Source organism: Chiloscyllium plagiosum, unplaced genomic scaffold (genome assembly GCF_037043375.1).
Source record: "Chiloscyllium plagiosum isolate Xiang-an unplaced genomic scaffold, Cpla_swu_hap1 HiC_scaffold_26, whole genome shotgun sequence".
NCBI lineage: Eukaryota > Metazoa > Chordata > Chondrichthyes > Orectolobiformes > Hemiscylliidae > Chiloscyllium > Chiloscyllium plagiosum.
This window is the reverse complement of record NW_028270164.1, coordinates 15,317,788-15,342,749: the sequence shown is the minus strand read 5'-3', so window position 1 is coordinate 15,342,749 and position 24,962 is coordinate 15,317,788. Positions and strand designations below refer to the sequence as shown.

The 24,962-nt window shown below is 40.9% G+C and overlaps 1 protein-coding gene across 1 annotated transcript in view; it reads left to right on the top strand.

The window, feature by feature from the left end:
- The window catches only part of nucks1a (nuclear casein kinase and cyclin-dependent kinase substrate 1a), a 44,014-nt gene extending 19,344 nt beyond the window's left edge, over positions 1–24,670 (top strand). Inside the window, exons 6-8 of the mRNA XM_043716515.2 lie at positions 7,556–7,711; positions 17,562–17,717; positions 22,768–24,670. Of these exons, the coding sequence (XP_043572450.2) occupies positions 7,556–7,711; positions 17,562–17,717; positions 22,768–23,000 (545 nt within the window). The 3' untranslated portion in view covers positions 23,001–24,670. The remainder of the gene's footprint in view (positions 1–7,555; positions 7,712–17,561; positions 17,718–22,767) is intronic.
- Positions 24,671–24,962: the final 292 nt, after the last annotated feature.

Below are 24,962 nucleotides of genomic sequence, written 5' to 3'. Positions count from 1 at the left end.
CTGCTATTCTGTGTCTCCCAGATTAAGTTTCTCTTCCTGATTAGGTTTCTCTTCCCACGATGGCAAGATTATTTAGGTGTCTCCAAAGCGACTTTATGTATTCCCTGGTTCCATAGCATGTTGATATTTTATCACCTCACAAGTAAGGAAGTAGGAGTTATAAAATACACTTCCAGACATAATGTTGGGGAGGGGTTGTTAAATGCTCGATTTGTTGGGCATATTTATCCATTTGATGATGTGCACCATTATTTTTTAAGTTTAGATTCTTCCTGCTTAGCATCAAGGACCAGAGAGATTCCCTGTACATTATCTTGGGAAGAAGCAATCACTGATGGTACCATACTTTCTGATTGGATGATTTTAGAGGATGGAGACCGGAAATTATTAGCTTATTGGCGAGGAAAGAAAATGAAACAGTACAAATGCCCTCCACGTGGATGTTTTAAATACAGGTACAGTGTCTCAAAGTTGGCTGTCCAAAAAACCGGAGTTGTCCGAAAACTGGGCATTTTGTCCATCAATTTTGATTCAATAAAGTAGTTTTAAAGAATAATTTACCTGAACAATACAGCTAGGCACTGCATTGGCGTGGCGTGGCTCCAGACTAGTTATTGGTTTCACGTGCTGCTCTGTCTCATCCTCGTAGTGACCCTTGATCCCACCTGAATTAGTTTGACCTGATCCACTTGACCCAAAATCTCTCAACATTCAGAATCCGAAATGGCCTCTACTCTGAGGTTGCTGGATTTGAGGTACTGTACCTGTATGGCCTTACTATTAAAAGTGCTTTGCCCATTGATACTTCAGAGTTTTGACAATTTTATTATTTCTACTTTGCAAATCAGTTGCCTTCCTGTGTCATGTACCTTGCTCTTTAGCCAAATTATTAATAAAATATGTGCATGCTGTTATACGGATTTGAACCAGTAATGGTGATGATATTTATTAAGCCTAAATAGTAAAGCATAGTAACATCAAGTATTGGTGGGATCCCATTAATTGAGCAAGCAGTACACAGACAGTTGTCTTCTGACCCCTAAGATGCTACTTGCATGAAAACTTAGTAGCTGAAATGTTTCTAATGTGATTTGGAGTTGGTGATGTGAGAATTCTCCAGCTTAGAAATAAATTTTCATCTTTCTATAGATTCTTTCCTTTCTTGCCTTAGGGCAACTCTGACCTTGCCTTGTCTGTGAGACCCACCTTCAGCACCTCGCATTTGCCTGTATTAAAGGCTTTCTGTCTTTGTGTGTATCAGTTCTTTTTAAATCTACCGCCATCATCCCTGCCACAAAATTTTGAAAATCTTCATCCTTGCAAACCAGCATCTGATTTCTGCCTTCATTATCCTACTCACAGTCCTCAAATATGTTGTCATCTCTGAAATTGATATCCAAATTTCCTAGATATTTTGCTTAATTCCTCCAAAATGGCTTCTGCATTTGCCAAAGCAATACTGAAGTTTTTATTTGGGTTACAGATGACATCCTTTGTGACTTCATTAAACATTAAACTGCCCTTTCTCAACATGCCTGCACCCTTTGATGTAGGAATAGACCATTAAACCTTTCAAGCCTGCTCTGCTATATAATATGATCGTGGCTGATCAAATAATTCAATGTCCTTTATCCACACTATCCCCATAATTCCTTACACCATTGGTAATCAGAAAAGTTTCAATTTCCACTTTTAAATAAATAGAGGAACCTCGCTTATCTGAAGGACGTGGATGGTGAATATTTTGCTCGGTTAATTGATTGCCGGATAACGTAGTTTAGTCAAGCATCGGGATTTGCAGTCTAGCTGGATAATCCGAAATTCAGATAAGTGATTGCTGGATAATCGAGGTTCCTCTATACTCAAAAGACTGAGCTTTCACAGCTCTCTGGGAGAGAGAATACCAAAACTTCCCTGACCTCGAGTTTTTTTTTAATCTCTATTTTGGTGCAGCACAATGGCTCAGTGATTAGCACTGTTGCCTCACAGCGCCAGGGACCTGGCTTTGATTCCAGCCTTGGGTGTCTTTCCGTGTGGAGTTTGCACATTCTACCCATGTCTGCATAGGTTTCCTCCACGTGCATTGGTATCCTTTCACAGTCCAAAAGTGTGCAGGCTGACTGGATTGACCATGCTGAAATTATCCGTAGTGTTCAGAGATGTATAGGCTAGATTGATTAGCCATGGTAAATGTGGAGTTATGATGTTATTACCCGCCTATGGCATAGGCAGGACTTGAACCTGGGCCTCCTGCGCCAGAAGTAGGAGCACTACCACTGCACCACAAGAGCCCTACTGATCCCAACATTTTTAATCAACCTATTCAGAGAAAAGGTATGACATTTCTGGACGAGGTGGGACTTGAACATGGGCTTTCTGACTCAGAAGTCCCACAACCTAAATCATTGATATATATTGTGAGCATCTGTGGCCTAAGTGCCAACCCTAGCAATAGCCCACCATTCAGCTTGCCAATGTGAGATGAACCTGTTTATTCCTATGATATTTTGCCTGTTAGCCAGTTTGATGGTACGTTACCTCCTATCCCATGCGCTTTAAGTTATCCTCAGCACCTTATCAAATGCTTTCTGAAACTGAATGTCGATTGCCCTATATCTATTCTATTCATGACATGCTCAAACGTTTTCCAAAATGTTTGTCACATTCAGTTTCTCATTCAGGCTGACTGTCTGATCAGATCATTATTATCCAGTTCTCAATTTTCACATTTTATAATGGATTCTAATATTTTCCCCACTACTGATCTAAGGCTAAGAAGCCAGTAGTTCCCTGTTCTTTCTCTTGCTCCCTTAAATAGTGGTTGACATTCACACCATATAATCTGCAAGAGCCAATCCAAAATCTAGAGAATTCTGGAAGTCTAGACACAGTTGATTATACCATCTTCCTAACTCTCACTGCTGACAGCTGGTTGGACTGCTTTTGACTAGTTACTTTGGCTTCAGTTAGCTCAGGGTATTACATACAATAACTTCTCTTCCACTCACTGGTGTCACATAAGGATCTATCCATGGTCCACTCCTATTTCTTCTTTGCATGCTGTCCATCAGCAATGTCATCCAGAAACCTTAGCACTTATACTCAATTTCTAGCTATATCTCTCACCTTTCCTTGACTCCTTCACTGTTGCTGTCAGACCCCTTATCCAACTTTAATACTGAATGACCTGGCATTTTCTGCAATTTAAATATTGAGAGGATTGAAGCCCATTGTTTTCAGTTCCCACTCAAAAACCCATTCCCTAACTTTGACTCTGTTGGTCCCTCTAAAAACATTCTGTTACTATACCAGAGAGTCCACAATCAGTATTCTTGAAATGAACTTCCAACCACATGTTTATATTGATTGCCCATTTCCATCCATGTAACGTTGACCAATTTTTACCCCTGCTGCTGTGTTTTCTGACCCACATTGGCTCTTGATCAAGTGATATCTTGGATTTTCAAATTCTCACCTTTTGATTTCAAAACCAAGAGCTTCCCCCTCCCCTCCCCCCACATCTATGTAATTTCCTCCAGTTGTTCAACAATAATCACCCCCTTCCACGATATCTGCAAAATTAATTCTGACCTCTTGCATGTCTCCGATTTTAATTGCCCCATCATTGGTGGCAACCCTTCAACATCCTCAGCCTCAGATACTGGAATGTCTTTCATACAGATCTCTGCCTATGCGTCACTTCATTCCTTTCAAAACTTTGCTTATAACTTACCATATAGTTGCCCTTATGTGGCATTTTCTTTCATTTATGCTCCTGTGAAGCACCTCTATTTTTAATACGTTGATTGTCCTTTATCCATTCTATTAGTAACATGCTTAAACAACTCCTAACAAGTTTGTCAAACTAAGTTGTAAATTAAAAGTTGTCTCATTTATTTTCATGTTTATGCATTATTTCTGCTCTATTGCAAAGTGTGAGGTGACTGATAGCTCAAACAAAATATACCAAAGACTTGAAAGATAATTATGGGTTTCGTTTATAAAGTGAAATAGAATCATTTGCTTTTGCACATGCTCTGCTCTGTTGCTGTTGAATAGCTAAGCTTGCCTGTATTAGCAGTGTTTTCATTTGGCTTTTTATTTAATTTTCTTCGTATATAAGCCATTTTTTAATTAAATTATTTCTTTTACTACTTTGAATTGTGCTTGATTCTTCTGACAATTTAACAGCACAAAGTTCATCTTTGCATCAGCAATGATGTTTTCCTGAATGCAAGCGTTCTCATCCAATCTCACTGCTGTTTGATCCCAATATGTTTAATAATTTGCCTCATTTAAAAATATTTTTCCTTTTATAGGGAGCTTATGTACTCTGCTTTAGTTCTGATTCAAGGTGAAAGTTTTCCATTCAAATCATCCTGTGTAATAAAAGTTTGCTATCTTGCTAACCTACAGAAACCACATCATACTTCTGTGTGCCTTTTTGTAGCCTTCATTTATTTGCAGTCTTTCCTTTTAAATGACCAGCATATATGTGAACTATAATGAATGAAGTAGAATAATTTTGTTTATGCACATGCTATTACTTCTACTGTACTGCTTCATTCAAAATAAACATACCAGTATGGAGAGTATGTTCAGCTGGTTTGGCATTTAAATGTTTTCTTTGCATAAATGGTCTCCTTTTCCATATAATTCTCATTTAAATTCTAGACATTTTAAAATACATATTTAGCTTCCAACGTCTAATCTGGAAGTCCTATTGCTGAAGAACACTACTGATCAGAGGGTCTCAGTGTTTTCATAAGTGTTCACATTTTCTGTTATCCTTTACTTAATGTTGCAGTGGACATACCGAATGAAATTTATGACCTGGTTTCCACTTTCTGGGGAGAGGGTGAGATGCAATGAGGAGAGCAGCCTCATTTAAAACAAATTCAGCATATAACCTGTCATCTACCACATCTGCTTATTTAGAACTCTTCTGTGCACTGATGTTAAAGGGACAAGTCAAATTGAAGACCACTCTATTTCAACTAAAGGTGTTCCTGCCCTTTATTTCAACCTACTTACATGAAGTGGCACTTGGATGAATTTGTGGTTGTTTCAATGAGTGAAGAGTTTTTTTTTAAACCTTCACTGGTGATTGACCCTCTTCAGCTTTATGATTCTGCAACTGATTTTTAAAACCTAGTACATTGCAGAGATTAAGTCACTTGATATCTTACATTCTTGTTTTTATTTAGCTGATTAGAGTGACTTTTACTGAGAGCGTTTTTGTTTAACCTGGTTTCCAGCAAATCAACATTTGCTTTAAGTCAACAGGGCTCATAGATTCCCACTAGTGATTAACACAATGACAGAACACATATCATTGGAAACTTATTTTTGTGGGGTTTTGAACAGGAACTTAGGCAAATGTAGATAGATGAGTGAATGATGCTGAAATCTGGGTACTCTGAGAGCGCTGTAAAGTAAAAGTTTTTAATCAAAGTCCACTTACCTCTAGGGAGGTTATTTTCCCTTTCTATAACATTTGTCAAAATCTGCAGTGTGATGCATTTTAATTTTATTCTTCAAAACAATGGTGGAACACATGTACTGAGGATATATTAAAAGATGATCAAGAATGGAGTCTTTCTGTGTCCTCTAAAAACGGAATGGATTGTTTAATTTTAGTGGTTTTTGTTAAGTTGTGTGGAAAAGCTATACAAATGAATGTTCAAGTGGATAGTATGACTTATTTTAAATATCATGACCTTTGGTATTGGAAAATAACATAATTATTCATTTAATGTCCAACTGATCCTCTGTTTCCAGTGCATTTTTTTTTGTTCTAAGTTCAGAACATATCTTGATTGACTAAAATAGGATAAAGGATATTAAGGACTGACAATATAATTAATTATAATAATCCTGAAAGTGTTTTCTATTTGTTTTAGCCACAAAGTCATAAAATTATTTATTTGCAGTTGGCCCATGATTGTTAACATATGCATAAGTGTCAGTACAGTGTGATGGATGCACCCTCTTGAGACCCTATCAGAATCATGAATTTGTTTGCACTTTATAATTTCACTGCTGATATTTTTATTGTGTTAATGATGCTTAAAGTTTTTGGGTTCAAATAGTTACCTACCACCAAATGAATTGCAGTGATGAGGCTGTTAAGGATACTAAAAAAGAAACAGAAGCTCGCAATGGTCCTGATAACCCAGAGCATAAACGCCAGCATGAACAATTTTTAGGTTGAATTATCTGTTACTATGCTGTATACTATATGTAAATCGCCACATGGTGCAATAAAAATCCCAACCACTCCAACCGCAACAAGGACAGAACGCCCCTGGTGCTCACCTTCCACCCTACCAACCTTCGCATAAACCAAATCATCCGCCGACATTTCCGCCACCTCCAAACAGACCCCACCACCAGGGATATATTTCCCTCCCCACTCCTCTCCGCCTTCCGCAAAGACCGTTCCCTCCGTGACTACCTGGTCAGGTCCACGCCCCCCTACGACCCACCCTCCCATCCTGGCACTTTCCCCTGCCACCGCAGGAACTGTAAAACCTGCGCCCACACCTCCTCCCTCACCTCTATCCAAGGCCCCAAAGGAGCTTTCCACATCCATCAAAGTTTTACCTGCACATCCACTAATATCATCTATTGTATCTGTTGCTCCCGATGCGGTCTCCTCTACATTGGGGAGACTGGGCGCCTCCTAGCAGAGCGCTTTAGGGAACATCTCCAAGACACCCGCACCAATCAACCAAATCGCCCCGTGGCTCAACATTTCAACTCCCCCTCCCACTCTGCCGAGGATATGGAGGTGCTGGGCCTCCTCCACCGCCGCTCCCTCACCACCAGACGCCTGGAGGAAGAACGCCTCATCTTCCGCCTCGGAACACTTCAACCCCAGGGCATCAACGTGGATTTCAACAGTTTCCTCATTTCCCCTTCCCCCACCTCATCCTAGCTTCTAACCTCCAGCAACTCGATCCCCTGACCTGTCCGGACTTGTCCGACCTGCCGAGCTCCTTTTCCACCTATCCACTCCATCTTCTCCTCCCTGACCTATCACCTTCATCTCCTTCCCCACTGACCTATTGTACTCTATGCCACTCTCTCCCCACCCCCACCCTCCTCTAGCTTATCTCTCCACGCTTCAGGCTCTCTGCCTTTATTCCTGATGAAGGGCTTTTGCCCGAAACGTCGATTTTGCCTGTCCTCGGATGCTGCCTGAATTGCTGTGCTCTTCCAGCACCACTGATCCAGAAAGCAATAAAAACAGTGCCTCTCGAAGGAAGGTTGTCAAACTTGTGTACACCAGGTGCAGTAGAACATAGCTGCCTGCAGAGAAAAGGTCCTTTTACTCTGTTTGACCTGTGAGACTCTCATTTGAATTGATATTTTATTTGCCATGCCCTACATCAAGCATTACTACAGGGTTTGAATAACATTACAGTCGCAACTCCCACTTCAGAAAGATGTTAGCACTGTAAACATCACAAGTGTCTAATTTCTGCCGGTATAAACACTATGGGTTTAAATAATTTTAAAATTAAATCCACTGTCTATTTGCGTCATTTAGCAGGAGATGATGAGAGCGAAGATGAAAAAGGCCACAAAGATGGCCGTCAGAAAAGACAAGCTGCATCCAAAGCTGCAAGCAAACAGAGAGAAATCCTGCTGGACGATGGAGGGAGTGAAGAAGAGCCTGACGATGATGAAGAGGCTGTTCAGGAAAGTGAGTGAATTGATCTGTGATCAAGTCTTCAGTGATAGTTTTGTGCACTGTAATTGTAACCTCTAGTTTAATGAGAAGGTTTTATTACTGACCACTATAATATGAGGATTGGTGCTATGTGACCCAGACTAGGACATTCATGATCTCTATTGTGATAGTTGACTGTGGTAATTGGGTGCTTGGAGGAAAGATTAGCGTGTGTAGATGTAATTTGGAGTAAGATTGAGCTTAGCCATATCGTGTCCATGGGTTTAAAAAAAAAATGTTTGTCTTAGACACTTGGTTAGGTAAGTATTCCTTTGGGATCACTATGTGCAGGAGAAGGGAAGACAAGGACATAAGAGACATAACATAGGAGCAGGTCATTCAGCTCCTTAAACCTGCCTGCCATTCAACAAGGTCATCGCTGATCTGCCTCAGGCTTCACCTACTGCTTCATGCTAGCTCAGCATAGAGTTTTGGAATATTAGCTCAATATCTTTTTTTTTAAATACTTTAATCTAGTATCCATAACTCTTGGGGTAAAGGACATTCATTACTCTCTGGGTGAAGAAATTCGTTCATATTTCAGTTTTAGACGAGTGTCCTTTTATTCTGTGACCATATCCCTTAGTTTGAGATTTCCCCCATTCATGAAAACATCTTCTCGATATCTAGAGCAAAAAGCACAAAGAACAGAAAAGCGTAGGTACAGACCCTTCGGCCCACCAAGACAGTGCCGACATAGGTCTTTCTAAACTAAAAACCTTTTGCCTGCACATGCTCTGTATCCCTGTATTACCTGCCTATTCATATATCTTTCAGGACCCTTTTTAAACGTTGCCAGAGTATCTGCTTCTACCACCTCCTCTGGTAATGCATTCCAGGTACTTACCACTCGCTGTGTAAATAAAACTTGCCTTGCATCTCCTTTTGAACTTGCCCCCTTTTACTTTTTTAAATTTTTTTTAATAGATATTTTTATTGAAAATTTAACATGTTTTTACAAGTTTACAAAAGAAAACTAAAAAAAACCCAAGTATAAACATTGATATACGGTTAAATCTTAAATAAATGATAACCAAAATCTATCAAACAAGAAAACAGAAATACCAGGAGAAAAAAAAGACAAAACTCAACTAACTACTCATCTAACTTACAACTAGCCAGTGTATCATTAAAATTTTTACATTATTCAAAAGGAAAAAAAAAACCAACGGATAACATACAAATTGAGCAGTGCTATACATGCTCGGAATGTGTTAACATCAGATCACAACAAAACCCGTATTTATCCAAAACATCTCAAGTATAGAGAATATAAAATAGACAAAAATAAAAGCTCTTTAGTACATTCAGATCAATATTAAAAAAAATTATTTCTAAATAGTTAAAAAGTATAAAATGTATTTAAGCAGAGATCTTCCCCCTTATTCCCAGGGGGCATCACTCCCTTTCCAAAAAACCCATCATAACCTCTCCCAACCAGTGCCCCACCCTTGACCCAGGCACCCCACGATAGGATAAAGAAAATTCAAGTATACGACTGAACTAGAACTAACAGTGAGTACCCTATCCCCCACCTCTCTTTCCCCCCCCCCCCCCCACCCCCCACACTAACACCTGAATATATTTGGTAATGTTAATACCATATATTAACATAAGTGACTATAAAATTACACTCTCAGTAAATAATAGTTAAATATATTAATACAAAATAACAGGGGAAAACAACCCCGCTCCCAAGGACAAAGATAAAATAAGATAAGGTAACCACCTTCCCCCCCATCTACATTAACTAGACCCCCTGGCCTATATATATATATTAAAAAAGGCGGGGTGGGTGAGAAAATCACTAATTAAAGGATGAATAAATAAACCCTTCTTCCCACCCCCCAGAGATAATATTAAACAGTAAGGTAATGAAAGGAAAAAAAAAAGTGGGTAAACCGGGGTGAGGGTAGGGCAAAACAACATCAATTAACTCTTATAATTTGTCTAAGAGAGTCCAAAAGTTCTTTGGCCTTCTCCGGTGATCCGAAGTTATACACAGACCCTTCATGGCTGAAGCGTAGTATAGCTGGCTAGCGCAAGGAGTATTGAATGTTTAAATCCCTTAAACGCTTCTTCGCTTCATCAAATGCCTTCCTCTTTCGGACCAAAGCTGGGGGGAAAGTCCTGAAATAACAATCTTGGATCCTTTATAAGTCATGGCTTGGGGATCTTTCCCAAGATTTCTGGAAGCTTCCAAGAGCATCTGCCACACCTAATAGCTCTGCAGCCAGAACAGGACCGGGCAGGGGCGCTGGTTCGAGCCGGGCCCGCGTATTGCAACCTGGTAGGCCCATTCCACCCTTACCTGGCCTGGTCCAGCCTCCAGATTCAATAACTGTGGAAGCCACTGTTCAAGGAACCTTGTAAGCTGGCCTCCTTCTTCCCGTTTGGGAAGGCCCATCAAACGAATATTTTTTCAACGACCTTGATTCTTGAGGTCGTCAATGTGATTCTCTAAGGTCCAGACTTGCTGCTCGAGAGTCCGGACCCGATCCACGGCCAATTCTGCAATGGCCTTGGAGGTCGCCCCTCCGACTCGGCATTCAATTTCTTCGATGTCTCGGCCGTGCTTTTGTAGTGCGGCTGAGAGTGTATTCCATCGACTTCAGGACTCTTCAATGAAAGCATCGATCTTCGCGTCGAGTTTGGAGATTATTTCCGCGAGGCTCGCCACCGTAGGTAAGTCCCCCGGGGCAGCTGCGGACGCCTCTGCTGCTGCTGGGGAGGGTGGGGGAGAGGCTCCTGCCTGCTGAGAACTGCGAGCTCCTTTCCCCCTAATCATTTTTATTGGAGACTGAACTGTTTAAATTTAGTAGATTAGATTAGATTACAGTGTGGAAACAGGCCCTTCGGCCCAACAAGTCCACACCGACCCGCCGAAGCGAAACCCACCCCTACCCCTACATTTACCCCTTACCTAACACTACAGGCAACTTAGTATAGTTAATTCACCTGACGCTGCACATCTTTTGGATGGTGGGAGGAAACCGGAGCACCCGGAGGAAACCCACGCAGACACGGGGAGAACGTGCAAACTCCACACTGTCAGTCGCCTGAGGCGGGAATTGAACCCGGGTCTCTGGTGCTGTGAGGCAGCAGTGCTAACCACTGTGCCACCGTGCCGCCCACTAAACCACTAATTACATTAAGTAAAAACTATTTTTAATTGATTTGGTGAGTGTGGTGGAGGAGGGTGGCCCATTTTGCCTCGGTCTTGGGAGGAGGACTATAGACTCAGACTTGCTGAGTCGCCGCCATCTTTTACTTTAAGCACAATACCTTAAACCATGTCAAGCTCCCTCAGAATTTTGTTTGTTTCAAATATTCTTAATGTTATGAATAAAGACATAACCTGTTTATCTGTTCTTGATAAATCAATTCCTTGATCCTAGGGATCAGACTGGTGAATCTCTTGAACAGCTTCCAATTGCAGTAGATCCTTTTTTTTAAATATGGGAACCAAAACTGTACACAGTCCTCTAGGTATAGCCTTACCAATCTCTGTGAAGTTGTGACAATTCCCTGCTTTTAAACTCCAGCCCCTAGCAATAAAGGCCAAATTCTATTTGCTGTCGTAATTACTTGATGTATTTGCATGTAAACATTGTGTTTCATGGGAAGAATGCCTAGATGCCTCTGCACTGAACTTTATTGGAGTCTCACTCTATTTAAATAATAGTGTGCCTTTTAATTCTCACTCAAAGTGGATCACCTTTCCTACAGTAAAATCCATCTACAAGCTTTTGTCCACTGTCTCAATCTATCCCTATCCCCTTGCAGGTTCTTTAATACCTCACTATACAAAAATAGTTAGACGGTGTATGTTGTAGTTAACAAATTTATTTACATCTCACTCTTTTTCTCCCACCTCCAAGTCATTAATTTGGATCGTAAATACAGGTAATTTCTGGGACTGATTGTGACATTTCACTCGTCACATTTTTCCAGCCTGAGAGAGTCATAGAGATGTACAGCATGGAAACAGACCCTCCGGTCCAACCTGTCCATGCCGACCAGGTATCCCAACCCAATCTAGTCCCGCCAGCCAGCACCCGGCCCATATCCCTCCAAACCCTTCCTATTCATATACCCATCCAAATGCCTTTTGAATGTTGCAATTGTACCAGCCTCCTCCACTTCCTCTGGCAGCTCATTCCATACACGTACCACCCTCTACGTGAAAAGGTTGCCCCTTATGTCTCTTTTATATCTTTCCCCCCTCATTCTAAACCTATGCCCAGTAGTTCTGGACTCCCCCACCCCAGGAAAAAGACTTTGCCTATTTATCCTATACATGCCCCTCATGATTTTGTAAACCTCTATAAGGTCACCCCTCAGCCTCTGACACTCCAGGGCAAACTGCCACAGCCTGTTCAGCCTCTCCCTATGGCTCAAATCCTCCAACCCTGGCCCTGACTCTATCACGTGCATTAACCACTTCTCAATCCATTACTTTGATGTCATGAGCTCCCATCTTGTGCTGTAACATTGTTATGTGGCACCTTTGCGAATGTCTTCTGAAAATCAAAATGCACTTCATCTAGCACTTACCCTTTATCATTCTGTTTCTTATATTCCCAAAGAACATTCAAAAATTTCCTTTTTGTAAAACGATGCTGACTCTGTGCTAAGTATTTCTGATTGACCTGCTGTTTCTTCCTTAATGGAACTAGCATTTTCCCAATAACAGATGTTAGGCCAAAAGTCCTATAGTTTCCTGCTTTTTGTCTCCTTCCATTCGTGAACAGGGGTATCACATTCATGATTTTCCAGTCCATTGAAACCTCCCTAGAATCAAGTGAGTTAATATGTTGACCAATGGCACCTCTATCTCTGTAGCCACTTCTTTTAAGAAGCTTGGATGCAGGACTTGTCTGCCTTTAGTCCCTTTAGCTTGTCAAATCTTTTTGTTATCCCCTCTTGTTAGAGACTGTTACCAGGTCTTTGCTCCTATTGGCACCTTGTTTATCTCTTTTTTTCAGTGTTCATTGTGTCCTCTACCATAAACACCAGTGCAAAATATTGACTTAAACTATCTGCCATTTACCTTTACCCCATTATCAATTCCCTATTTGCATCCTCAATTAGTTTAATAACTTTTTAAAAATATATACATAAGAAGCTGTTGCGGTTTGGTTTTTTTGCCAATTTACTTTCTTTTCTAAAGAATGTTTTAGTTTTCCACAGTTGGTTCCGAAGCAACAATTCCTAATTCTCTGGCCTCTAGTTTTTGCAGCTTTGAATGCCTTGGTTTATGATTGGATGTTCACCTTAACTGCCTTTGTTAACCATTCTTAACCAAGGGTGGCTCACCCTTCTCATTGACTCCTTTTTGACTGGAGTACATTTTTTACTGAGCATTATGAAATATCTGCATGAATATCTGCTGCTGCTCATTCACTGACTTTCCCCTTAGTTTGTTTTCCCAGCATATGTTCTCTTTCTTCTTACCTCTGCCATTGCCCTTATTTTAGTTGGGGACATAGGTCTGAAACCCAAGTTGCTCTCCCTCGAACTGAACTTGAAATTCTACTATGCTGTGTTTGCTAACCCCAAGGATCCTTAACTTCAAGCTCTTATTAATCCACCTTATTTCTCATTCATTGATCTAAAATAGTCTGTGCCAGGGTAGGTTCTGCAGTGTACTGCTATAAGAAGCAACTACTTGATGCACTCAAGTGCACTGAAGTCTTCCACATCACCCATGGCCACCTGATTTGTTCAGTCAATATGCAGAATAAAATCACCCATGACACCCATGTTTTATCCTTCCTCCTGCAGCGAGGCAGCTCCTTGGGAGTCTGCAGATGACTTCCACCATGATTTCTTTCCCTTGCTATTCCCGGATAACTTGGATCAATGGGGAAAAGGATAAATTTTGTTACACCATCTGATACTCTGGCTTACTCTGTTTTACTATTGGCATCCTCATTGAAATGAATAGGTTTATCTATCGTTGTTTGTTTTTAATTTGAAGCCATTTTATTTTCATACGAAAAGGTTTATGTTTCTTTCAAAGTGGGATGATATGATTGTACAGCCCTAATGTAAACCAAATGAAGTGAAATACAACAGTGGATAATTGGACATTTTTGAGCTGGAACCAAAACTCTGAACGAATGATGTAGTTGTAGGCTTAAGTTTGAGTCGGTAAAGTTGTTTAGTTTGCTTGATATGTAGGTGAGGTTCCATTTTACTAGAAATGAAGTCTTGTGGGCTTTGATTGTATGCAACCCTATGTACTGTTTTGCTAATTTCTAAATCATTGTGGAAGCAAGTAATGAGGTGTAGTTGTGTAGCAATAAACATCTGTAAAAGGTTCCCTGACGCATCCACAGTACCCATACTATGGTGGCAGTTCTGCCCATGGAATGGTTTGTGCTATCCGGAGAATGGAAATACCCATACACTTTTTTTTTCTGCTTGCAAAATATTTCTCAATGAATATAGTATCACAAGCCAGAAAAGGAAAGCTGCATGACTAAACAGTTGGTGTCTGAGCCTTTGAGCAGCACTGCTTGCTCCTGGTGAGGTAAGTGCTGTTGTTGGTTTAATTGAAAGGTATTAAGGCTTGATTTAATAGCTGTCTAAGTTTCACTAATTTTAGTTGCATACTTGTGTGCATGCCATATTGTTAATATAATTTTCAGCCATCAGATGTTCATCAAGCTTATTATATCCTTGATTATTATGGTGAGCGACTTGAGAATTTTTTGTTTTAAACACAATGGAAATTTAATGTAGGGTAATTTCAATCATTTCTGTCCTTGCGTTGGTTTATGGTTCAGAGACAGGAGACCTTATTGTGATTTAATTGTAAGAAGAGTGCAAATTTATTGCTGTAATATGAAAGGCACATTTGAGATCTCGTAACTGCATTGCAGTCGAAATACCTTCATCTGTTAGTAGTTTAAGTAATCCTGATGACACAGCTAGAGGTAGCGAAAATAAATGTAATTTATTCTTCCTTTCAGAATCATACTAGTTAATATTTGAGAGTCATGTACATTTGCTAAATATGTCTGACTGGATTCTGTTATTGCTTTTCTCTTCAAAGACAACAACTTTGGAAATTTCCTGAACATGAAAATGTCCATCATGTTTGCAAGCAATTCTGAGAAATTAACATTTTAGCTTTTTTTTACTTGAATCGCTATAAACCTTAGTTTGCTCACTGGCAACAGAAAATTCCCACGTGAAATTAGTACATGTGGTTGGAAACAAGAGTTCAATCTCCCCTTGACTTGATGGAAGGTGTAAAAATGTGGAGCAAAACATTAACTTTATTAAGGATGTTCAAAACACATTTAACTAGGAAAGCTGTAAAAGTATAGAAGACTTCAGCTCTGATTTACTGAAATGTGAGCAGAAATTATGAAGTGCCATGTAAGAAAGAAGACCATTTTTAATTGGAGGTTCTGATTAAGGAGGGATTCAGATGAGTGAATACCTTTCATTCATAGAGATGCGTAGCACGGAAGCAGACGCTTCAGTCCAACTCATCCATGTTGACCAGATATTCCAACCTAATCTAGTCGCTCTGAAAACCAAGTGAGAAATTAATGTTCAAGCAGAGAACTGCTAAATAGGTGGTCAAGTATATTTGGCACTGCTCCTCTTTGCAGTTTAGCACACAGAGGAACAAGCATAGGGCATTCCATGGTTTGGCATTAGAAATGAAGTTCGTATTATCTGCACTAGCCTTCCATGTGGAGGAGGCATTACAGACCTAACTGTTTTTCAATCTGACAATGAATGTTTTGTCACTTCTGCAGTTATCTCCATCTTCTGAATTATTACTTTGTGGGTTAAATGTAGAAAATAGAAGCAGAAGTAGGCCATTTGGTCCTTCAAGCCTGCTCCACTGTTCAATATTAACATGGTTTATCATCCAACTCAATGCCAAATTCCTGCTTTGTACCCATGCCCTTTGATATCCTTCTTAAAAACTTCCTCTTAAAAGAAGAGATTTGATTTATACAGAGATATGAAAAATGTTTGTGTACTGTAATGTTGGAAGCTAATGGTATTATTTTCAAATGTTAAGGCTCTTTTGTTCATGGATTTATTGGCAAATGTAGGAAACCTACAGTGACATTTTATATCTGGATGTTGTTAAAGTTTTTATTTAATATCAGTAGTGGTTTCTCAACCCTAGAAAAAAGAGCTTGGCTTTTCACCCTATATATTCCTCTCTATAAACTTTGTAAGGTCGCCTCTCTGACGCTTCAAGGAAAAATGTCCCAGCCTCTGCCTCTTCCTATAATTCAAACCCTCCAGTCCCAGCAAAATCCATATAAACATTTTCTGCACACTCTGAAGTTTAACAACACTCTCCATATACTAGGGTGACCACAGTTATGCGCAGTACTCTAAAAGTGGCTTTACCAATGTTCATACAGCCACAACGTGATGTCCTGACTCAGATGCTCAATGATCTGACCAATGAAGGCAAGCTTCCCAAGCGCCACGTTCACTATCCTGTCGATCTGTGACTCCACTTTCAAGGAACAATTCACCTGCACTCCTAAGTCTCTTTGTTCGGCAATGCTCCCTAGGGCCCTGCCTTTAATTGTATAAGTCTTGCCCTGGTTTCCCTTACCGAGTGCAGCACATTTAACTAAATTAAATGCCATGTGCCACTCACCTGCCCAAGGTCTCTGAGATAATTTTCTTCACTGTCCACTGCACCGTCTATTTTGATGTCATCTGCAAACTTACTAATCATACCTCATATATTCACATCCAAATCATTTACGTAAATGATGAAAAATGGTGGACCCAGCACTGATCCTTGGCACACCAATTCTTGTGGCATACTGCTGTCCACAGGCCTCCAGCCCAAAAAGCAACCTTCACCAACACCCTCTGTCTCCTACCTCCAAACTACGATGTGTCCAATTGGCTGGCTCCCCCTAAAACCAATTGATCTAACCTTACTAACCAGTGTACTGTGCAGAACCTTGTTGAACACTTTGCTGAATTCCCTATGGACAGTGTCTACCATTCTGCATTTAACAGTCACCTTTTCCAAAAAAACTTAGCCAAGTTAGTGAGACGCGATTTCCCAAGCACAAAGCCATGTTGACTGTCCTTAATCAGTTCTTGCTTTTACCCCTCCAACAACTTACCCACACTACTTTATTTGCCAAAGCTGTCTCATGTCCCCTTTTTGTCCTCCTGACTTTCCTCTTAAGTATATTCTTACTGTCCTTATACTCCTCTCTAGGAATTTGCTCGATCCTAGCTGTCTATATCTGATACTTGTTGCCTTTTTCTTGACTAGTGCCTCAATTTCTCAAGTTATCCAGCGTTCCCTATAGCTACCAACCTTGCCGTTCACACTAACAGGAACATACTGTCTCTGAATTCTTGTTATCTCATTTTAAAAGGCCTCCCTTTTCCCAACCATCCCATTACCTACAAACAGCCTCCCCTTGAATATAGTTAAAGGCATCTTTGTCAAGTAGGTGGTAAGACCAGGTAGCAGTGGCAGGTTCCTTTCCTTCCAAGTGTTTTGCAAAGAGTTTCTCTCATAATGGTCAGAAGAAAGCCACATTCTCAATTTGTCATGCCAACCCTTGAATTCACAGTCTGGATTCCCAGTAAATCACTGTAACTACTCCATCATCCAATAACATACTAGCAGCTGTGTGTGCTTAATCAGTTAGAGGGCAGATCTCATGAAGGCCAAAATATTTTTTTAAACCCTAAACTTAAATGTTTTTTACTACCATTTCTGAGTAGTATTTATTGTTTAAGTGAAAAATGGATTAATACTTTTATGGCTGAATTTCACAATTTAATATCATTCTAGAAGGAGATTCTGGAAGTGATGCAGACTTTTACGTGGAAGATGATGATGACAGCGACTATGAGAGCTCTTTGAAGAAAAGCAAAAAGGGACGGAAGACTAAAACAGTACCCGAGAAAAAAGAAAAGAAGACACCCAAACCCAGGCTGAGTGCCACAGGTAAGCTGCATGCTTCTGCTAGTGGGAAAATTGCTGTATGCAGAATTTCAAGATTTCTAAAAGGAAACAATTTCATGCTTTCTCCTCTTGCATTCATCAGGACTAGGATGGAAGAAATAGACTTGAGAAACCAATTTACAGAACAACCTCAGTTATCCAACCGAGACAGGTGGGGAGTATTTTGTTCGGATAACTGATTGTTCAGATAACATTTTTACGGGACCTTGAAATCTTGCTTGGATAATCCAAAATTAGGATAATTGATGTTTGGATAACTGAGGTTGTTCTGTATACAACTACTGTTGGCAAGGCATTGCAGCAGAAACCATTAAGTCTGAATCGTTGTTAAATAAAAGCAAGATATAGACCAGTGAGCCTTACTTCAGTTGTTGGTAAAGTGTTGGAAAAGGTTATAAGAGATAGGATTTATAATCATCTAGAAAAGAATAATTTGATTTGGGATAGTCAGCATGGTTTTGTGAAGGGTGGGTCGTGCCTCACAAACCTTATTGAGTTCTTTGAGAAGGTGACCAAACAGGTAGATAAGAGTAAACCAATTGATGTGGTGTATATGGATTTCAGCAAGGCGTTCAATAAGGTTCCCCACAGTAGGCTATTGTACAAAATGCGGAAGAATGGGATTGTGGGAGATATAGCAGTTTGGATCAGTAATTGGCTTGCTGAAAGAAGACAAAGGGTGATGGTTGATGGGAAATGTTCATCCTGGAATCCAGTTACTAGTGGTGTACCACAAGGGTCAGTTCTGGGTCCACTGCTGTTCATCATTTTTACAAACGACCTGGATGAGGGCGTAGAAGGGTGGGTTAGTAAATTTGCAGACAGCACTAAGATAGATGGAGTTGTGGATGGTGATGAAGGATGCTGTAGGTTACAGAAAGACATAGATAAGCTGCAGAGCTGGGCTGAGAGGTGGCAAATGAAGTTTAATACAGACAAATGGATCAACGGTAGAAGACAAAGGGAGGTGGTGGAGGGTTGTTTTTCAGACTGGAGGCCTGTGACCAGTGGAGTGCCACTAGGATCAGTGCTGTGCTCTCTTCTTTTTGTCATTTACATAAATGATTTGGATGCGAGCATAAGAGGCACAGTTAGTAAGTTTGCAGATGACATCAAAATTGGAGGTGTAGTGGACAGCGAAGAGGGTTACCTCGGATTACAACACGATCTGGACCAGATGGGCCAATGAGCTGAGAACTGGCAGATGGAGTGTAATTTAGATAAATGTGAGGTGCTGCATTTTAGGAAAGCAAATCTTAGCAGGACTTATGCACTTAATGGTAAGGTCCTGCGGAGTGTTGCTGAACAAAGAGACCTTAGAGTGCAGGTTCATAGCTCCTTGAAAGTGGAGTCACAGGTAGATAGGATAGTGAAGAAGGCGTTTGGTATGCTTTGTCTGCAATGGTAGTAGATTTGCCAACTTTAAGTACATTTACCGAGCATTGGACAAGTATATGGACGAACATGGGATAGTGTAGGTTAGATGGGCTTCAGACTGGTATGACAGGTTGGTAAAAACAATGACTGCAGATGCTGGAAACCAGATTCTGGATTAGTGGTGCTGGAAGAGCACAGCAGTTCAGGCAGCATCCAAGGAGCAGCGAAATCGACGTTTCGGGCAAAAGTCCTTCATCAGGAATAAAGGCAGTGAGCCTGAAGCGTGGAGAGATAAGCGAGAGGAGGGTCTGGGTGGGAAGAAAGTAGCATAGAGTACAGTGGGTGAGTGGGGGAGGGGATGAAGGTGATAGGTCAGGGAGGAGAGGGTGGAGTGGATAGCTGGAAAAGGAGATAGGCGGGTAGGACAAGTCCGGACAAGTCATGGGGACAGTGCTGAGCTGGAAGTTTGGAACTAGGGTGAGGTGGGGGAAGGGGAAATGAGGAAACTGTTGAAGTCCACATTGATGCCCTGGGATTGAAGTGTTCCGAGGCGGAAGATGAGGTGTTCTTCCTCCAGGCGTCAGGTGGTGAGGGAGCGGCGGTGAAGGAGGCCCAGGACCTCCATGTCCTCGGCAGAGTGGGAGGGGGAGTTGAAATGTTGGGCCACAGGGCGGTGTGGTTGATTGATGCGGGTGTCCTGGAGATGTTCCCGAAAGCGCTCTGCTAGGAGGCGCCCAGTCTCCCCAATGTAGAGGAGACCGCATCGGGAGCAATGGATACAATAAATGATATTAGTGGATGTGCAAGTAAAACTTTAATGGATGTGGAAGGCTCCTTTAGGGCCTTGGATAGAGGTGAGGGAGGAGGTGTGGGCGCAGGTTTTACAGTTCCTGCGGTGGCAGGGGAAAGTGCCAGGATGGGAGGGTGGGTTGTCGGGGGGCGTGGACCTGGCCAGGTAGTCACGGAGGGAGCGGTCTTTGCGGAAGGCGGAAAGGGGTGGGGAGGGAAATATATCCCTGGTGGTGGGGTCTGTTTGGAGGTGGCGGAAATGTCGGCGGATGATTTGGTTTATGCGTAGGTTGGTAGGGTGGAAGGTGAGCACCAGGGGCGTTCTGTCCTTGTTACAGTTGGAGGGGTGGGGTCTGAGGGCGGAGGTGCGGGATGTGGATGAGATGCGTTGGAGGGCATCTTTAACCACATGGGAAGGGAAATTGCGGTCCCTAAAGAAGGAGGCCATCTGATGTATTCTGTGGTGGAACTGGTCTTCCTGGGAGCAGATACGGCGGAGGTGAAGGAATTGGGAATACAGGAAGGCATTTTTGCAAGAGGTAGGGTGGGAAGAGATGTAATCCAGGTAGCTGTGGGAGTCGGTGGGTTTGTAAAAAAATGTCAGTGTCAAGTCGGTCGTCATTAATGGAGATGGAGAGGTCCAGGAAGGGGAGGGAGGTGTCAGAGATGGTCCAGGTAAATTTAAGGTCAGGGTGGAATGTGTTGGTGAAATTGATGAATTGCTCAACCTCCTTGCGGGAGCATGAGGTGGCGCCAATGCAGTCATCAATGTAGCGGAGGAAGAGGAGGGGAGTGGTGCCGGTGTAATTACGGGAGATCGACTGTTCTACGTAGCCAACAAAGAGACCGGCATACCCCTTTGCCCATGGCTACCCCTTTGGTCTGGAGGAAGTGGGAGGATTCAAAGGAGAAATTGTTAAGGGAGAGGACCAGTTCGGCCAAACGAATGAGCGTGTCGGTGGAAAGGTACTGTTGGGGACGTCTGGAGAGGGAAACAACGGAGGGCTTGGAGGCCCTGGTCATGGCGGATGGAGGTGTAGAGGGATTGGATATCGTTGGTGAAGATGAGGCGTTGGGGTCAGGGAAACAGAAGTCTTTGAGGAGGTGGAGGGCGTGGGTGGTGTCTCGAACGTATGTGGGGAGTTCCTGGACTAGGGGGGATAGGACAGTGTCGAGGTAGGTAGAGATGAGTTCAGTGGGGCAGGAGCATGCTGAGACAATGGGTCGGCCAGGGTGGTCAGGCTTGTGGATCTTGGGAAGGAGGTTGAACCGGGCAGTGCGGGGTTCCCGGACTATGAGGTTGGAAGCTGTGGGTGGGAGATCTCCTGAGGTGATGAGGTTCTGTATGGCATAGGAGATGATGGTTGGCTCAACATCGAGGGCCAAAGGGCCTGTACTGCACTGTAATGTTCTATGATACTGCGTGTGCTGTAAATATGAAACAAACACAAAATGCTGGAGGAATTCAGAAGTGTGGCTGAAGTTCTGAAAAGTCCTACTGGACCCAAGTATCAACTCTTTCTCTCCCCAGGTTTGCTGAGTTTCTCCAGCATTTTCTGTATTTTTATCAACCTTACTTTTCAGATCAGGCAATCCAACTGATCGGTCAGGGTGATGCCATGGTACGCAGGAGAGATTTTAACAGGGCATACATCACACTCCGAGCCCAACTGATGCACCTAAATTGGTTTCTGGTGAAATACTCTGCACAGTCTGGATTATTTAATACATTATGTCCAATATCAAAATCACATCTAATAGTGAATATACTGTTCTGAGGCTGGTCGAACATGTTGATTTGCGTGCTGTCCACTGCAAATTATCAATGTAACGCATTATTTGATGCAATCTGCCAGTTGTTAGGGCATGTTCCTCAATAACTGGCATCATACCAACACCAAAACTCACCCCATTTCTGAGATGCCTCCACTTTCAAGGGTAATCTGAGGTCAAAGATGGTGAACATTGCGCTTTCATGGGTTCTCTTAAATTCAGCTAGTGATGATTGATCAGGATGACCATTAGCAAGCCAGATTAGATTTCACATACTTCTCTCAGCACGAAGCTTGCAGATGGCTTGGGTCCTATTTGCAAAGTTGCCTATATAAGATTTATGTACCAATAAATATGTCGAAGGAAGTGAAATTATTCCACTTCAGTGGTAGATTTGAGTGCAGTATGGAGTTTAAGCTGTGTAAAGATATTTGGTTGAGGATTCATAGGCTGTTGATGGCCATTGAAGTGTTGCGTTTTTGCCCATTGTTTAGGTTGGTCTGCTGCGAGAGGTATACCAGCTGCATGCTACCACCTCAAAAAGGAATTAATATTTTGTTTAGCACTATTAATTTGCTAGTCAATTTAGCACTCGTTCTTTTCACCTAAATGTTACCATCAATTGACTGCTTATTAAGGAGGTTTGTCACCACTTTCTCAACAGCACCTGGGGAAGGGCCATAAATGTTGGCCAAACCAGTGATTCCCACATCCCACGAGTGAATAAAGAATACTCATGTCGCTGTTCTAATATTTAATACTTGCTAGGCGTGGGTGGTGATTTTATGATCCTTTTGTGCCCAGTATGCACTTTCTATATCTAATGGTATGTTTCCTCTGTACTTTTAAAAATAAAAATATAACTGCTTATGCTGTTTTAATGCAATGTTTCTGTTATGATGTTTTAAAGTTGTATTTACATTCTTCATTCATTTTTAAATCCTGTAAGATTAATTGAAATGTTTTCAATTTTTTTGAATCATGGCTTGTTTTGAAGTGGTCCTCTTAGCAGCCTAAAAGATAATTTGTCATGGTACAGTTCTGAAGTAACTTTTAACATAATTTGTCTGCTCTGTCTACTTTTCCTTCTAAGTCACCCCTGCAACTCCCAGTCCGGTAAAAGGCAAAGGAAAGGGACGGATTGCCACTACAAAAGCATCACCACCTTCTAAAGGGCAACCACCTGAAAGCCCTGCTAAAGAGTCAAAGAAGGAGAAGAGTCCTCCACCAGAAACAAATGAAGAAGAGCCAGAAGATGAGGAGGAGGAAGAGGAGGAGGAGGAGGAGGAGGAGGAAGAGGAAGAAGTTAATTCTGGGGATGACTGAACAATGCAAGGGGATATTTTTTTATATAAGTAGGGATAGAAAATGACTTCACTGACAGCTTGGTTCACAAGGTTTAGACACAAGACTTGTGTGTTTTTTCAGAGACTGTCCCTTTTTGTGTCCTGCAAACTCTACTAATAGAATCAAATCATTTAAAATTAGCTTGGCATTTTATGGGAGTTGCTTTGATCTTTTCAAAAGTAGGAACTGCAAACCTAGCACGATGTCTCTTATTTTGTCTTTTTTTTTGGCAGTGGCAGCATTAAGTGAAGTTGTGAAATTGGGCAACACTGCAAAAGTATTTTTTTGCCATATAAATATTCCTAAAGTATATTCAGATGAAGGCGAGCTCTTCAGCATACTGATCTTATTCAGAAACTAAGTTACAGCATCTTTGCATTGGCTGCAAAGAGGACAAACTAGATGCAAACTTGTGCACGTACATTTATATAACAAGCAGATCATTCATCCTTTAAACACAGCTAAAAGTTAGCTGTACATCATTTTCTTAGTCTCCATCATACTATCTGTCCTTTAAGTGGATTTATTTCTCTGAAACATTTGACAGCAAACTTTCTTTTAAAACAGATAACAAGATCAAAGGCTCCTGTAAATATAACAGCTCAACCTTGTAAAATGTAGGTGCTGTACATACATGTAGCCAAATGACCTAGAAATGTAGATGTAGCTTCATTTTAAACATAGGTGTAGATTTTGATTACAACCATTTTTTGAATTGTAAACTTAAAGAAAATGTGTTTTCCGGTGGTCTAAAGGAAGGCATCTGCCATTTACAACAATGCTAACTGATTGCCTCTGACTCCTAGTATATTATCTAAGTTTCTAAAATTATCTCAGTAACATTGTAGTTTTTCACAAGCAAATCATGAGTTGGGTAAGTATGTATAACATTGTGATCTTGAGCTGATTCCATCCATTTGACTGAAGGTTTAAATCCTTATTGCATCCTTTCAGTTTAGCTAAATATAAAGTAGTCACAAATGAATGGTACACAGTCCATTTCAGTCCAACTATTGAGATTTATTCAGTTACTTTTTCAATTATTTTAGTGTTATGAGATTTTTTAAGAAAACCTGAATATTATATTTTTAAAGATGTCTTAAACTTTTTTGCGTCTGCCTAGATTTAAAGAAAATGTTTTGGGACCTCGAAGGAAGCAATCTTTTATAGTTCAAATCTAACTGGTTCTCTTACATGGGCAATTTTGCTTTGCAAACAGTGAATGTATCTAAAACAGTATGGTCAAGCTGTTCCTTGTAAGTGAGTAATGATGTGAGATGCTGTAATCCTGAAAAGCAATCACAAAATTGTAATTGCTGTTTGTATCTTCACTACTTCAAAACAAAAAGAAACAAAAAAAACTGCACACCACCAAAAATCACTCTAGTCGTCAGGTCTGATCTTGTGAACTGAATTGTATTTTTTTTTTTGCAGATTGAAATGTTTAAAAATGAATGTGATTGAATCTAAAAAACTGCGCAATTGTTTATCTGTATCAGCATTTTGTTAATGCAGCCATTTCTTTGTAACTTACAAAAAAAATCCTGTACAGCCAATTCTTATGATGTTAACATTCAATTTCACATGGGCTTTCAATTTCTTTGGTTTTTATTTTCGCTACAGAACATTAAATGTCTGCTGGTGTAAAATGGTTCCTTTAATCAATTCTTTTGGAGATTGTGAACGGGTTTAATAAAATTGAGGGGAGAGAATAGATTATTGAAACATTTCATCGGTGTAATGCTCCAAATATACGGATGCAGATTTAGAAATCTTTATGTATAGTCAAACCTATTAGCTGTAACAATGGTTCTCAAACCGTTTACGTTGAAGGATACCTTTTCTTAAATAGTTTGATAATCATGGATCCCTGTATAAACTGTACCAAATGATATGAAATAGCTGCTCACAGAATATTTTAATGATGGTTTTCAGATTCTG